At 34.5% G+C, this 15,931-nt stretch overlaps 1 protein-coding gene across 1 annotated transcript in view; it reads right to left on the bottom strand.

Annotated features, from left to right (window-relative positions):
• The window catches only part of ATM (ATM serine/threonine kinase), a 173,680-nt gene that overhangs the window by 131,239 nt on the left and 26,510 nt on the right, over window positions 1-15,931 (bottom strand). Inside the window, exons 7-16 of the mRNA XM_090265885.1 lie at window positions 15,163-15,401; window positions 13,160-13,323; window positions 9,890-10,059; window positions 7,807-8,178; window positions 7,230-7,424; window positions 6,399-6,494; window positions 5,053-5,278; window positions 3,333-3,458; window positions 2,654-2,779; window positions 1,646-1,735 (exon numbers count right to left, since the gene is read on the bottom strand). Coding sequence (XP_090122011.1) covers window positions 1,646-1,735; window positions 2,654-2,779; window positions 3,333-3,458; window positions 5,053-5,278; window positions 6,399-6,494; window positions 7,230-7,424; window positions 7,807-8,178; window positions 9,890-10,059; window positions 13,160-13,323; window positions 15,163-15,401 — 1,804 coding nt within the window. The remainder of the gene's footprint in view (window positions 1-1,645; window positions 1,736-2,653; window positions 2,780-3,332; window positions 3,459-5,052; window positions 5,279-6,398; window positions 6,495-7,229; window positions 7,425-7,806; window positions 8,179-9,889; window positions 10,060-13,159; window positions 13,324-15,162; window positions 15,402-15,931) is intronic.

The following is a 15,931-nucleotide window of genomic DNA, read 5'->3' as shown; positions in this document are numbered from 1 at the left end:
ATATGGATTAATTTCCAAAATATATAAAGAACTTATACAACTCAACCATGAAGACAAACAATCCTATTAAAAAATGGGAAAGGACTTGAATACACACCTCTCCAAAGAGGACATACAAATGGCCAATATACATGTGAAAAAATATTCAACATCACTAATCATCAGAGGATGCAAATTAAAACCACAATGAGATATCACCTCCAGCTGTCAGAATGGCCATCATCAATACAACAGCAAACAAGTGCTGGTGAGGATGTGGAGAAGAGGGAACTCTATGCACTGTTGGTGGGAATGCAGACTGGTGCAGCCACTGTGGAAAGCAGTATGGAGATTGCCCCAAAATTAAAAATGGAACTGCCTTATGACTCAGCAATTCCACTTCTGGGAATATATTAGAAGAAACCTGAATTACTAATTCCAAAGAATATATGCACTTCTGTGTTCACTGCATCATTATGTTCAATAGCCACAATCTGGAAACAGCCAAGTGTCCAACAGTAGATAAGTGGATAAAAAGTTGTGACCTGTTTACACAATGAACTACTACTCAGCCGTGAAAGAGAAAATCTTACCTTTGCGACGGCAACGATAAACCTGGAGATTATTATGATAAGTGAAATAAACCAGTCAGAGAAAGACAAATAACATATAATCTCATTTATATGGGGAATCTAATGAACAAAATAAACTGACGTACGAAAGAGAAACAGAGGCATAAACACAGGGAAGACTGACAGCTATCAGAGGGAGGGGGTTGTGGGACTGGATGAAAGAAAGAGTAGGGATTAAGCAAACACACATATACAAAACACAAAGACAGACAACAGAGTGGTGAGAGCCAGAGGTAAAGTGGGGTGGAGGGGTCGGTGAAGGTGGGCAAATGGGGAGAAATGAGGAAGGAAGGACAATGGAAGAACAATACAGTGTGCAGATGTTTTACTGTTTGTACACTCGAACCCTGTATGGTTTTGCAAATCAATGTCACCCCAATAAATACAATTAAAAGAAAAAAAAAGAAAGGTCTGTGGTATTTGCTCTCAATTTCTCTCGCTCCCCAACCCACTCCAATCTAGCTTTTGCACCCACAACTAATTTTGGTCATGATACTGGTCTCAATGTTGCAGGATCTATGCACATTTTGGTCTTGATTAATTCATTAACATTTAACCCAGTATGCCTATGACTCTTCTGGGAAAACTTTCCCTTGCCTTCTACCACTGTACACTCTTGGTTTTCCTTTGATCTTTCTGCCTATGACCTCACCCACTATCTTTACAATGCTAAGAACTAATTATCCTTCAAGTCACCACTGAAACTGTATATCCAGCAAAATCCTTTCCTACCACCCTGATTGGCTCAAATCTCCTTAGATGTTCTCCTGGGCTCTCTGCTTCTCCTTGTAGATACTTATCACAAATATAATCAATAATTTGGGTAACTTTGTTACATATCTCTCTTCTCCATCAGCTTACATGCCCCATCACATCAAAGGCTATGTTTCATTCTCTGCTGGAATCCAAGCACTATGCAGCACCTTGCCTTATTCATAGCATGAGTTTATTATCTATATATTGGATTAACAAATGTATAAAGAATAAAAACAACGACAACAATAATATGGTAGTAAAACAAAAAGCATACTTACTAAACTTCTACAAATATCTGCAATATCATTCATTAGCTTTGATGTTAACAATCGTAGGAAAAATCTAGATGCAATCTTATTTGGATTGTGCTATAATGAAGATGAACCAAAAAAGAAAAAAAACAAGCAAAGAAATAAAAACAAACAATTACTCTTGGAAGACAATATTTAATGAAATACAACACATTTTCCTTTACACTAAAAATTCTCTAACATGACAAGCATGGGTAAAGAGTTTATTATAGGGTGAAGTTATAAATAACTTTAAAAAATACTAACCTCTTTTCTTGGGTTAATAATAACTATAGCACATCTCTCCCACTGTGCATAAACACCATTAAAGTAAAATACCAGCTAATAACCCTGAACATAAGCAAGCAGTAATTGTAGCTTAGTTTATTCTTACACTTCTCTCCTTTCAACTTACACCAAAACATAAAAAGACACAATACAAAATCAAAAATACATGTTAATAATATTGATATATGGCCATGTACTTAATAATAGCTTTAAAAAATGTTTCCAATTATTATCAACACCCTAAACTGGCTCAGCTAACCCTCAAACTAGCTCCAAATCAAAAGAAAGCCTACACACAGTGACATTCTTCCTACCAAGTATTGTGTAAGACTATCTTCACAGAGAGTAATGTATACACTGCACTTGTTTATCTTTGTGGTTCTCACTAACCCTAATATAATGCTATGCACATCACACAGCTAGCAGTCAACACATATTTATTAAGTGAATGAAAACATGCTGGCAATAAGGGTCATGTATGTTATAATAGTGGTAAATTCTGAAACTTCCTAAAATGATGAAATTAGTTTCATAAGTTACTCAGATTATCTATTGCTTTATTCCTCTGGATACTACCTTTTATTTTCCATTCAATTTCATTTTAAATCAGTGTATAAACTTATAAATGGACCAAAAAACAATTAGCACCACCAACCAGTTATCAACCCCCTCAATAGGATATACTGTCAAGTAGGAAGAACATCTTACCTTGGTACAGTTACATAAGCAACTTGTACATAAGTGCATCATATTTCTCAGTGAAATAATTCTAGATCCCCCATCTGTTTTATTTTTAAACAGATCGATAGCTTCTCCGGCACACTGCATTAGAGACTATTAAGAACAAAAGAAGAAAAAGTTCAAATTTCAGTTAAAATTGTAGTTTAGTGACTACTTTTTAAATTTTTAATTAAAGGTAAATTAAGTTTTTTAATAAGTTATACCTGACTTACAGTATCATAAAAAATTATGAACAATTTTTATAAATGACAAATCTTATACCTTCTTCTTACAAATCACACAACGGACAGTAGCACAGAGATGAAAATGAGTTTAATCCTTAGCGCCTTGATTAACACTCTTAGTCAAGGATTCTTTAGCATAATTGACCACAGAAAAAACTTTTAAAAGTACAAATAAAAATGAGAAACTTTTGTTGAGATTAAACTGTAATGTAATACTGTTTCAATTACTATAATATTTATTGTTGGCTTAAAATAATTTCAAATCTTAAGGAAGGACACAGAGTATTATTTCTTCTCAGACTGCATAAATAAAAGAGAAAGGGTTAACTTACATAAAAACTTATGTTTTCCAAACAAATACACCAATTTTCCCAAGGATATATTTCATTTAATTAATCCAGAACTTACATAAATTCTCCTACCTTGGCTTTGTGGAATAATTCTGATTTATACACTTCCTCTTCAGTTATTACACCCACATGACAATAGCAACCAAGAACACCCACCAGAATACTTGAACACCGGACAAGTGTTTCTGTATTTGTAGTCTTAAAGTAAAACACAAAACATATGATTCATAAATAATTTCAGTACTCTATGATTATCTCTTGTAAAAACAAATCTTATGTACATATTAAGAAACAAAAATTCAGTTGAGTTACTAGTAGTGGAGTAATTCTGATAATCTCTGAAAAACATCAAACAGATCCTTGCAGAACTATGATAACCAGGGTTCTCAAGAAAAACAGCACAAGTATCTCAAAATGGCCAAGTAAGATAACTCCTTTTAAAGTAGCACAGTGTACTGCAAAGGCTCTTATGGATTTGAGGCAGCCAGAAAACAAAACTGACAGGCAAGGAAATGTCTGTAACTCTTACAACATACTCAGAAAATACTCATAGAAATATTAAAATGACCTTCAGAGCTTCTGAATGACAAGAACCTTGACTTATTCAGCTTTTTAGACGCCACAGACTAACACAAATATTTTTACAAGTAGCAAGCCCTTAGCCAATTTTATAAAATTATATATGATTTTGCAAAGGTTACAAAGAAAAAAATAATTTTGGATTTTTTTATTCCTATACTGTAGGGAATGGCATTTTAGGGGAAAACATAGAACACCATATTACTTTGTAATGAAAGTGGTTACAACTGTGATAGACAAGAATGTCAGTAATTAAGGCACATGAAACAAGCACACTGTCCCTTCTCTGGTTCTTCAGCCCACTGTCCCTGACTACTGAAATCACTCCGTTGAGAAGCTTGCAGTTTTTCTTTTATTCAACCAATATTTTATCATCTTCCATTTAACAAGGCATCATGGCATATACAAAGATTAATTTTATATATATATATAAAATTATATATGTATATATATATATATATATATACACACACACACACATATATATATGCCCTTTAAGGAGCTTACAGCATGGTTTAAGAGGTATTTGTGTATAAAACATATACACAAATTATTGTACAAGGAAGATGCCAAGTGACCTATAAAAATGGAAATATTAAGTACTATGAAAATTAAAAGATGAATTGTTATGCCTGAGATTATCCACAAAAGGCTTTAGCAAGGATTTTGACATGTAGATGATTGGAATATATAGTAATAGGTAGAAAGACATGAGAATTTTGGCAAGAAAACAGCACACATGAAGAGAATTTGTGATTTAAGAGCACAAAGGAAATCATATGAGAAATTACTAGATTACCTCTAAAATACTGGTGACTGGTCATTCATTTATTACATTTATTAATCACTCTTTCCATTTCAATGACTAACAAATTTATTAGATCAGTTTCAATTATGTCCTTTGCTGTTATTGTAACACCTCCCTCCACAATATTGAATCATTTTTATCAAATAATCACTCTACTCAAAAACATTATCATTCCTCATAAACCCACTCAAAGAATTCTACTTCTATAGTGCCCCACAGAATTCTTGGTACAAATAAAGTATAAATTATTTTTCTTCAGTTTTCCTTTTTTCATGCTATTTTCACTATTAGCTGACATGTACTGTCACTTTGCTTTTAAAAGTAAGCTTCTTACCATTCTTAGTGCCTATCCTTTCCTACTCATTTCTCCTTCCTACCAGTCTTAGTTTTTTTTAAAAATCTCACCTCAGATGAGTAGATATGTAGAAGCCGTTCCGACAATTCCAGAAGATAGTGATCCAGTGATTCCTTGAGATTTTGGTGGACAGAAAAGCCTACACTAGATTTAGGTGTTTCCATTGCACATTCTTTCACAATGGTTAAAAAATCCATTTTGTCAAAAGTTGTCTGAAGAAATAGTTCTTCAACTGCTGAGAATGCAGGCTCTTGTTTCTCTTTTTGACGTTGTTCACTTCAAAAAATAAGATCTTTAATTGATAATCAAATTACCTAATACTTCATCTTCATATAGCAGCATTCTCTTACAAATGAAAACATTAACTTATTCAAAGACTAGTTTATACAATTAATGTATCAGTCTTTTAAATGTTCCTTCTTCAGACTTTGATACCTACGTGTATCAGATTTCATTATTTAGTACCCTATTTTACTAAGAAATGGACAAAAGTAATACAAATAACAATCTCAAAGGCAAATTCAGGAAGTATTAAAAAGATTACATTAATAACACTGTATATAAACATGAAGAATAATATTATTAAAGCATTTCTTTTTTTAACCTTTGATTTCTCCAAAATGTAGCATTTTTTTTCATCTAATGCCCTCTTGAGGAAGATGAGAAATCTTCATGTCAGTGAGTCATTTTCAGTCAGTGAAAAAGTAAGCCTTTGAGTCAATCAGCTAATATGAGGTTTTAAAATTTATTTTGTTTACCCTTTCCTCAATTATCATTGGTTTTTTTTTTTTTTATCATTAGTTTTTAAAGTTAATATAGTCAGATTTTATCTGACATATAAATATAGGTCATATCTTGCCCTGACCAGGGTGGCTCAGTGGGGTTGGGCATGTTCTGCAAAACGAAAGCTCACAGGTGCAATTCCCTGTCAGGGCACATGCCTAGGTTACAGGTTTTGTCCCGCCTTGGGGCAAGAATGAGAGGCAACTAATCGATGTTTCCGATCACTTCGATGTTTCTCTGTCACACTGATGTTTGTCTCCCTCTTTGTCTCCCCTTACCCTCTCTCTAAAAATAAATAAAATCTATTTTTTAAAACGGGTCATATCTTTAAAAAACTCATTTCATGTAATTTGTATGTTCTTAATTTTCCATCATAACATTCTATTTCTTCCACTGGCAAATGTCACATTATACTATATAGCATTTAAAATAGTAAACTAGATTTAAAATTATAGAACATAAATAGCAATCATTAAATTAAAAGAAACATTTCCCAGGCTATTGTAATTTTTTTAATTGACCAATTTCTTCAAAATTTTTAAAGATATAGCTACTACTCCACGTAATTAAAGATATAACTTTAAAAAACACAGAATTCTATTAGATAACATACCATTCTGGCACACTCTGAAAATAATTCATTGCAGCTTTACAGTTTTTCATGGTGAGACTCACAAGAATTTTCTCCAGTGAAAGATGTGGAAAGTTACTACAAAGAAAAATAAAATTTTCACTTGAAATACCAAAGCCACTTAAAGTATTCTTTAAACTTAAAGACCAATGTTTGGCTTTAGTATTGACCTCTAAAATTGGGATCCAAAATTAAAATTGCTTTCATCTATAACTGAATGCCTTAACATTTGAAAGAATTTAAGGAGCATAATTTTATTTCACTATCGTTTTTAACAATTTCTAGAAGCAAAATAGCATGCAATTTTTAAAGCTCAGTTCTGAGATAAAACAATTATGAAATTAAAGCACTTGGATCCAAAGATCTAACAATCACTCCATTCCAATCAGAAAAGTGAAGTGAGCAAGCAAGCTGCTCCCCATTCTATTCCTTAAGTCCCACTTTGTCTCTTTCTCATTTCATCCCCTCATTGATTTAATATATTTCACCCAGAAGATACTCTCATCATGATTCCAGGATGCACATGACTTAGGTATATGTTCAGGTGGACCTATTTACAGAAGATCACAAAGTAACACAGAAGTGCTAAAAGTTATATGCAGATTCTTCGTGCACATCCCCCTTATTGTCCTCTTAGGACAAAGACATAGGCACAAAAAGAAAGAATACTGTAACAAAGCAGGGACTGTTTAATATTTAGGGCTAGCTCTGGGAAATGCTGCATTATCACTGTAAAATAAAGTCATCTTGCATCAAACAGTCATGGACGGAGCATTACTAAACAAAACCACAAAACAGTAGCACTGTTTTTACCTGTGCAGAATTGGAGGCAGCTCTGTACTGTCTTCAAAGTCATCTTCTAACTGATAGAATAAGAGCCATTTCATTATCAATTCCCTTAAAGAAAAACTTCTATTTACTTCAGATATATTCTGCTCCATTCCCATTTTTACTGTTTCAGGAACTACACAGATGGTCAGTGCCAAAGTCAAACAGCATGTAACAGGACTATAACAAAACAAAGAAAAATTAATGTTAAAGGTAACCTCTTTAAGTATGTAGTACTACTAAAAAAATATGATTTATGAATATAGAAGAAATAAGTAATAAACTGTCAAATTACACATACAAAATTTAAACATTTAATTTCTTAAAACTAGCCTTAGTAATCTCTCCACATTTAAAACTAAATTTACATTTACTTATTGAGACCTCTCGGACAAACAATAAATAGAATTTAACAATTCTTAACTGAAGTTACAGAATCCAAATTGGAGGAGAATGTATATATATAAATATATATGAGAGAAAGAGAGAGAGTGTGTGTATACATACATATATATATGTAAATAAGAAAACTGCAAAATCTGATACAATACAGTCAACTTACCATGAAGGTCTGCAGGCTGATCCAGTAAATAACTTCCAGAATTCTCTGTCAACCTCAACTAAACTCCCTTGAATTATGGCTGTAAGTAAACCAAAATTTTCAACTTGTATTTGTTCAAAACTAATATTGCGTAAGGTAATAGACCAAATTTTAATCCAAAATTTCAATAAATCTGACTTTTGTGAGCCTTCTAGATTTGATTTCTTGCCTTGACACAATGCAACTTCCATAAGGCATCGTAACACATATGGTGTGCGTTCCCCACATCGTTGCTGAGGTAGAAGCTGGTATAGTATCATCAATAGTGGTGACAGCTCACAGTTAGGCAAACTTGCAGGATATTTAGATATTAATTGGGTTGTAATCTGTAACCTGAAAGAAAAAAGTATAATTAATTTGAAAATTACTCAATTCTATTACCAAGCTAAAAGAAAATATACAGACATACACCGTAATTAGAGTATTACCATCATTGATTTTCATACTACTCTCATAATACACTCAGTCTTAACTTTTATTAGGCCCTATCTCCTAAAGTGGGTAAGCTGGGTAAGTTATCATATCTCCTTACACAAAATCTTTAAAAAATAACTAAATTAGTAATATTATACTCCTGAGTGATTGCACCCTTCTCTGTTCTTCAGCCACCAATAATATTTCTCCAAAACAGGTCTACAAACAAAAATCTCCAAAAATTATTTCCCTTGATTAATTCAGTTAATTCAGTAAGTATTTGCTGTGAGTTCTCTACAATGTGTGCTACTCAATAATAGAAACTTTAACTAATTTATCTTTGTATCCCTAATGTTCGGCACATAGCAAATGTTCAATAAATAACTTAAGAAAAAAAGATTTTATTTATTTTTTTAGAAAGAAGGGAAAGAAAGGGAGAAAAAAAGAGAGAGAAACATCGATCAGCTTCCTCTCGCATGTACCCCAACCTGGAAAAAGCCTGCAACCCAGGCATGCACTTTGCCTAGGAATCAAACAGGTGACCTTTGGCTTTGCGGGACGATGCTCAACCAACTGAGCCAAACAAGTCAGAGCCAAATATGTAAAAAACTCTTGACTAAATGGACAAATTAACAAACTTGAAGTAGGCACCCTCAACTACAGAAAATAAAGGAGCTTAAGCAATAACTTTCTAAATTAATACGCTTTTCCACACAATTCAATTATATTTAAACATTTCATCAACATAGTAAATATCATAAAAATTGGCTATAACCTACAAATTTCTAACTGTCCATAGGCAAGTTGCTTAACCTCTTTCAATCTGCTTTCTTTTTTAGCGAAGGAAACAAGCTGGACTGGAGGAATTCTTAAAGATTCCTGTAAGACCTAATATTTTGTGATTTCACAGAATTCCACAAATTATTTATTTATTTAAATACTTGTGAATGCTATATGAGAATAAAGAACATAGAAAATAAGAAAAAATAACCTTGCCCTGGCCGGTATAACTCGGATAGTTGGAGAGTCGTCCCACGCACCAAAATATCATGGGTTTCTTTCCCAGTAAGGGCACATACGTTAGGTTGCAGTTTGACTCCAGACTGGAGGCAAGCAATCAATGTCTCTTCCTCTCCCTCCTTTCCTCGCTCTCTAAATCAATAAATGTATCCTTGGGTGAGGATTAAAAAAAGGAGAAAATCCTTTTGTCATGGCATAAGGTCCAAATTATTCTGTGATTTCTGAATGTTATCTTTAATTTCTTCCTAATCTAATTCTACTAAAAGGTGCTTATGCATACTAAAATCTCTGTTTTGAGGTGAATTCCATGAGGCGTCCATTACCAATGGCCTACCAGACAGCTATTCTCGCTTATTTCCTGCTACAGTAATATGCTTAAGAAAGGAGACCCTGTCCCAGGAACTAACAGATGAGACATGGTCACCTCAACACACCCTGGCAATCATATTCCCCCTTTGTCAGTGACTGGTTTGGAAGAAGACAAATGACCTAGTTCTGGTCAATTAGATGAAAAGATTCCACTGGCTAACAAGATTAAAGGAGGTCTTTGTGAGAAAATGTAAATAAGATTAAAATGACACTGAAAGAGGAAAAAAAGTAGTATTTTTACCAAGGCACAAGTTCAAAATCATTCTGTGACTTCTGAAGATGATCTTTTATTACATCCCAGCCTAATTCTATTTTTCTCTTTTTGCAAGGTACATTGTAATCACTAAATTCTCTTTGTGTGGTAGTATAAGACTGAGATATCTCCAAAGATCTGGAATCTTCATTAAAAACCTGTAAAATAAAAAAAGAAAAATCTAAATTTTTTTACATTGCTATTATTTTCTAATACTTCATTAAAAAATGTGTTCTTCCTCATATGAAGATATAGGAAAGTCATAAAGCAAGAATAATAAATCATAGAAATATATAAATGTAATAATATAGTAAGAAACAAACATTTTGCATGGCTGTAATGGCTCTCTAAAAAGCAAATATTATCAAGAGTATTAGTTTTATTTCCTGGTAACATTTACCAGCAAGATTTCACTCAGTGAAAAGAACTACTGGATTCCTTAGCAGTTCCCTCTTAAAGCACCAGCACCGAACTTACTCAGCTACAATCCCTCTGAGCTTCAGCAACACCCGGATAGCAGCTTGAAAGGCACCAGTTACATACATGGAGGAAGTGATGTATCAGATAGCTTTCTCCCAGACAGAAAGGTGGGCAAAGGCCACTGTGCCTTTTCTGAGCTCTCTTCCTACAGAGCCACAGAACTGGCAGGCCAGAGCCAAATCTAAGATTCTATCAACCTGGCTTACACTGTTTGCCCTGCCCTGGCATTTTATCTGGGGCTCCCTCCAACCCAGGCTTGACATTAGCAGCAGCCAGCTTTGGATCACAGTTTGGCTCTGCCTGGTAAGCTCCAAGACCACCCAGCACAGTGTCAGCGATCTGCTGACTGCTTTGCAGCTCACGCTGGGTGACCTGGAACAGAACACAGGTGGTGGCTGACCTTGACCTGCACCACCTGAGAAACCCCAGAGCCTAAGAACCCAGTGGACAGCTACAGACCACGTCGGAGCACCACCGCCCTGCCCTTGCATGCCTGATCCTCCATGCAGAGCAAAGGTTTGTGCTCAGTGGTCACAGTGAGTCCTTGCAGTGGACAGGCCTGGGTAAATCCCTTCTATAGACCTGCCAACAGAAATCGAGGCTTAACTACAAGGAGGACACACTCAGACCACATGGAGGGCGCACCGGAAGTACCCAGCTTGGGCGATAGGGAAGGCTGTACCAATAGACCCTACAGGACACCTACTACATTAAGCCACGTTACCAAGACAGGAAGTCATAGCAGCTCTTCCTAATACATAAACAAATACAAGGAGACTGCCAAAACGACGAGACAAAGAAACATGGGCCAAATGAAAGAACAGATCAAAACTCCAGAAGAAGAACTAAACAACAAGGAGATAAGCAATCTATCAGGTGCAGAGTTCAAAACACTGGTTATAAGGATGCTCAAGAAAGTAGTGAGAACTTCAACAGCACAAAAAAGATCCAGTCAGAAACAAAGGATACACTAGTTGAAATAAAGAACAATTTACAGGGGAACAACAGTAGAGTGGATGTAGCCTAGAATCAAATCAATGGTTTGGAACATAAGGAAGTGAAAAACAAGCAATCAGAACACCAAGAGGAAAAAAAAAAATCCAAAAAACCCAGGATAATCTAAGGAGCCTCTGGAACAACCTCAAGAGGGTCAACATTCACATCACAGGGGTGCCAGAAGGAGAAGAGCAAGAGCAAGAAACTAGAAATCCAGTTGAGAAAATAATTAAAGAAAACTTCTCTAATCAGGTGAAGGAAAGAGACATGCAAGTCTAGGAAGGACAGAGAGTCCCAAACAAGATGGATGCAAAGAGGCCCACTCCAAGAAACATCATAATTAAAATGCCAAGGTTAAAGACAAAGAGAGAATCTTAAAAGCAGCAAGAGAAAAGAGTTATCTATAGGGGAGTTCCCATAAGACTGTCAGCTGATTTCTCAAAAGAAACTTTGCAGACTAGAAGGGATTGGCAAGAAATATTCAAAGTCATGAAAAACAGGGACCTACAACCATGATAAGATTCCTCTACCCAGCAAAGCTATCACTTAGTATTGAAGGGCTGATAAAGAGCTTCCCAGTCAAGAAAACCTGAAGGAGTTCATTATCACCAAACCATCATTACATGAAATGTTAAAGGGACTTATTTAATAAAAAGATCAAAACTATGAAAAATAAAATGGCAATAAACACATACCTATCAACAACTGAATCTAAAAAACAAACTGATCAAACATGAAGAAGACACATGAATCATGGATATGGACAGCTTTTTGAAGGTTGCCAAATTGGAGGGGGGTTTGGAGGAATGCATGAAGAAGTGAGGAGATTAAGAAGTACAAATTGGTATTCACAGAATAGCCACAGGAATGTAAAGTACAATATGGGAAGTGGAGTGGCCAAAGAACTTATGCACATGACCAATGGACATGAACAAAGGCTGAGGTACTTTTTGAGGGCGGGCAAATGGGGAAAAATTGGAACTGTAACAGCACAATCAATAAAATGTTTTTTGAAAAAATGAAAAAAATCATAAATTTAGTATTAATAAAATACTGACAAGTTAAATTATCTAAGATGTTAATGAAACCTCTGAAAAGTTTTACTTCAGAAACATTAAGCCATCAACTGATGAATGGATAAACAAAATGTAATATGTGCATATGACTGAATATTATTCAGCAATAAAAACAAGAAATATTGATTTATGGTAAAATATGAATAAAAATTGAAAACATGCTAAGTGAAATAAGCGATACACAAAAGACCAAATATTATATGATTCTACTTATATGAAATAAAATAGGCAAAATCGATAGACAAAGATCAGTGGTTAGTTCCTAGGGACTGGAAGAAGTGGAGAATTAGGACAAAGTTTGAAGAAATGCTCCAAAATTAAATAGAGATGATGGGTGTAAAACATAGTGAAAATCCTTAAAACCATTGAATTGTAAATAGCATATTTCATGCTATGTGATTTCTAACTCAGTAGAACAAAAAAAAAAAAAAAAGAAAGAAAGAAAAAGAAAGAAAGAAACATTAGGGTTAGGGTAATCTTATGTGCTATAGACAATATTTTAAGAATGAAAATGTTCATCACTGCTTTTCACTAAGTTCATAATATGCAGAACAGTTGTCTAAGTCAGAGACAATTCTAAATATTTATGGTATTTTGAAAAGAATAGTTATAGGTACAGAGTAATTTTATATGCTTTTTATCAGAACACAGATTTTTAAAGTCCAGTTAAAAAAATTAACAGGAAATTTCAAAATGTGACAAATACCTGGTGACAAATATCTGCCATCAATTCAATCAAGTTTTCCTTGACAGCAATATTACGAGATCCTGAAGAATATTTTCCTCTGCTTCCAATATGACTTATCTCATTAACTAGCAGGTCATATAAGTTGTATAAGATACTTCTCCATTTTCTTGATTCATAAGCACCTGTAATGCAAAAAATATAATGTGTATATACTCTCCACTTGTGCTGCCAACTTCCACCAACTGAGTGTGAAATGGATACCGTTATGAAGTAGCTTCTCCAGGACATTATCAGAAGAGGCATTAGTACTGAATAGAAGGTTAGACCAGATGTCTTCTAATGTCATTTTCAATTACTCATCTGTTAACAGTGTCCATTTCACACTGAGGTAACTGTATTTCTTTAAAAATCTTCCCATATGCTGGTCTAACTTTCTCTAACCAACTCAACTGAAATCTCACTCGGTCCTGACCGGTGTGGCTCAGCAGGCTGGGTGTCATCCTGCAGGCCAAAAGGTGGCTGGTTCCATTCCTGGTGGGCAGGTGCCTGGGATGCAGGAGGCAGCCAACAGACATTTCTCTTGTACATCTATGTTTCTCTCCCTCTCTTTCTCCCTCCTTCCTCTCTCTCTAAAAGAAATAAAATCTGTAGAAAAAAAAAATCTCAATCAAACTTTCTCTAATTTCTTCTCTGTCGTGGAACAAATACAATTAATATGTTCCATCTTTTGTATGAGGGCCAAGTTCTCTGTATGTCTGTTTTAAGAGAAAAACATCTTACCAGTTCCTTCAACTGTTGTACAAATGACACACTATTCACAATTCTCATCATCCCAGTCCTCTTTCCCTAGATACATTCCAGTCAACTTATGTCCTTCTTAAAATGTTGATTTTACAAACTCTGGTGAACATCATACTCTAACAGTGATCTGACCACCCTGGGGAACAATGGGTTACTATGCCCCAAACAAACAAAAAATACCCCACAAAATCTACTATCCTAGCCTAAAACTACATTAACATTTCTGGCAGTCATCCTACCAATTTTCAGTTCATCCTAAACGTGCAATTAACTAAAACCCTAAACATGTCATGCCATCTCCTAACAAAACTGATTTTCATCTTAGTGCAAGCTACGTGAAAGATGAAAAACTAAGAAAAGCCACTATTCTTTGACTCCCGGAGGTTTCAGGCACTACAAATACATCTAACCATACATATTAGAACTCATGAAACATACACAGCTACTTCTGATTTAAAAAAAAAAAAAAAAGCTACAACAGTTCTCCCTTGTTTTAGTTGCTATTATTCAATGTAGCATGATTTCTTAATAAGATCATTAAACTAACCATAGTGAATTGGTCCAGAGGCTTGTACAAGCCCAAAGGCAAATTCAGCCTGACCATGAAGAAACTCACTCAGTTCCAGTTCCACCCAATAAAGTTCCTGCCTCCTCAATGGACCTAGACCATCCAAGCAACACTCTCTTGATGAAAGACAAATGTGAAGGAATCAAGAGTGGATGGGTTGTTCATTTCTGGTTTTCCCAGTAAACAGGGGCTGAGAGTAACTATGAGGTCTAAGGCTCCATGTACCAATCTTCTTTGGGAACTGACTAATCTGATTGGCTAATTTCAGTCCACATTTATCTATTTTATCTTCTAATAAAAGCAATGTGTGGGTAAACAATACTCTACCTTCTCTAAATTCTTTTACACTTGGTCTGTGTTATATCTCTTAACAAATAATTATTGCTGCCTAATTAAATCCAAAAGCGAACAGTGTCTCATATTTGTGTTCCTCATAAACATTATCTAAACACATGGTAAGGCATAATATGATTTACTAGCACAGCTTCAAATTCTAAAAATATGTATAAAAAAATAATCATGACTAATATCATTACCAAGCACAGCAATCCAAAGGAAGGTCATTAACCTCCTACCAAATACAGATTTCATGCTTAAGCCTATATGTTTCAATGAAGAAACAAATTCAAAACAACAAAAACTTCTTTTATACCTTTTTCTTGGGTTTTGGCTCCCTTTGGATGATGGATATAAATTTGCAGTTGAAATAATTCAATAATCACTTCTTTTAAGGAATCATTAAGTCTGTGTTGAGTCCAAATATAAAGCAAGGTAGGAAGAATTTCATCTCCTAAAGCACAAACTTGAATTCGACAGTTAACAGCCAAAGTCTTGAGGAAAATAACAAATGCTGCTAAGATATGATTTAGACCTGCAGAAGTTTTTTCTTGTCTGCAATAAAAAATAAACAGACTCAACTTGGTTTAACAGGAAAAAAGTACACAAAACTGAAGACAATTATTAATAGCACACTGAAAGAAAAATCTAATGTTCAAGTAACAATAACCTCAGTTTCAGAACTATTCAGAAAAAAATTCCAGCAATACTACAGAGCAACAAAAAACTAGTTCTTCTCTGGTGCTAACAGATCACTCCTATTAGCCCTCCCTGCTACTAAAACATTGTCTCAAATCATACAAAACTGATTTGTAATATCTTATCATTTATTAAATGTTTCACATTAAAAACTGGATGATACCACACAAAAGGAAGATCTTGACACTTCCAAAATATACTTTATTTTATTCTTATTCTCAAAAATGGGGAAAATAAACTACTTCAAGGGTATTTAGCTTTTCCTGTCAATAGAAAAGCAAGACAGATCTCTCACTTAGGAACAACATTTCATGTTCTGTATACTGGATATTCAGGAAGTGTTGGACCTAGCTAACACTTCCCTTGTTAACTCACTAGTTCTACTA

Source organism: Furipterus horrens, unplaced genomic scaffold, assembly GCF_987537825.1.
Source record: "Furipterus horrens unplaced genomic scaffold, mFurHor1.1.pri manual_scaffold_2, whole genome shotgun sequence".
In the NCBI taxonomy this organism is placed as follows: Eukaryota; Metazoa; Chordata; class Mammalia; order Chiroptera; family Furipteridae; genus Furipterus; species Furipterus horrens.
Note: the sequence above shows the minus strand (reverse complement) of the source record. Positions and strands in the feature narration are given on the sequence as shown.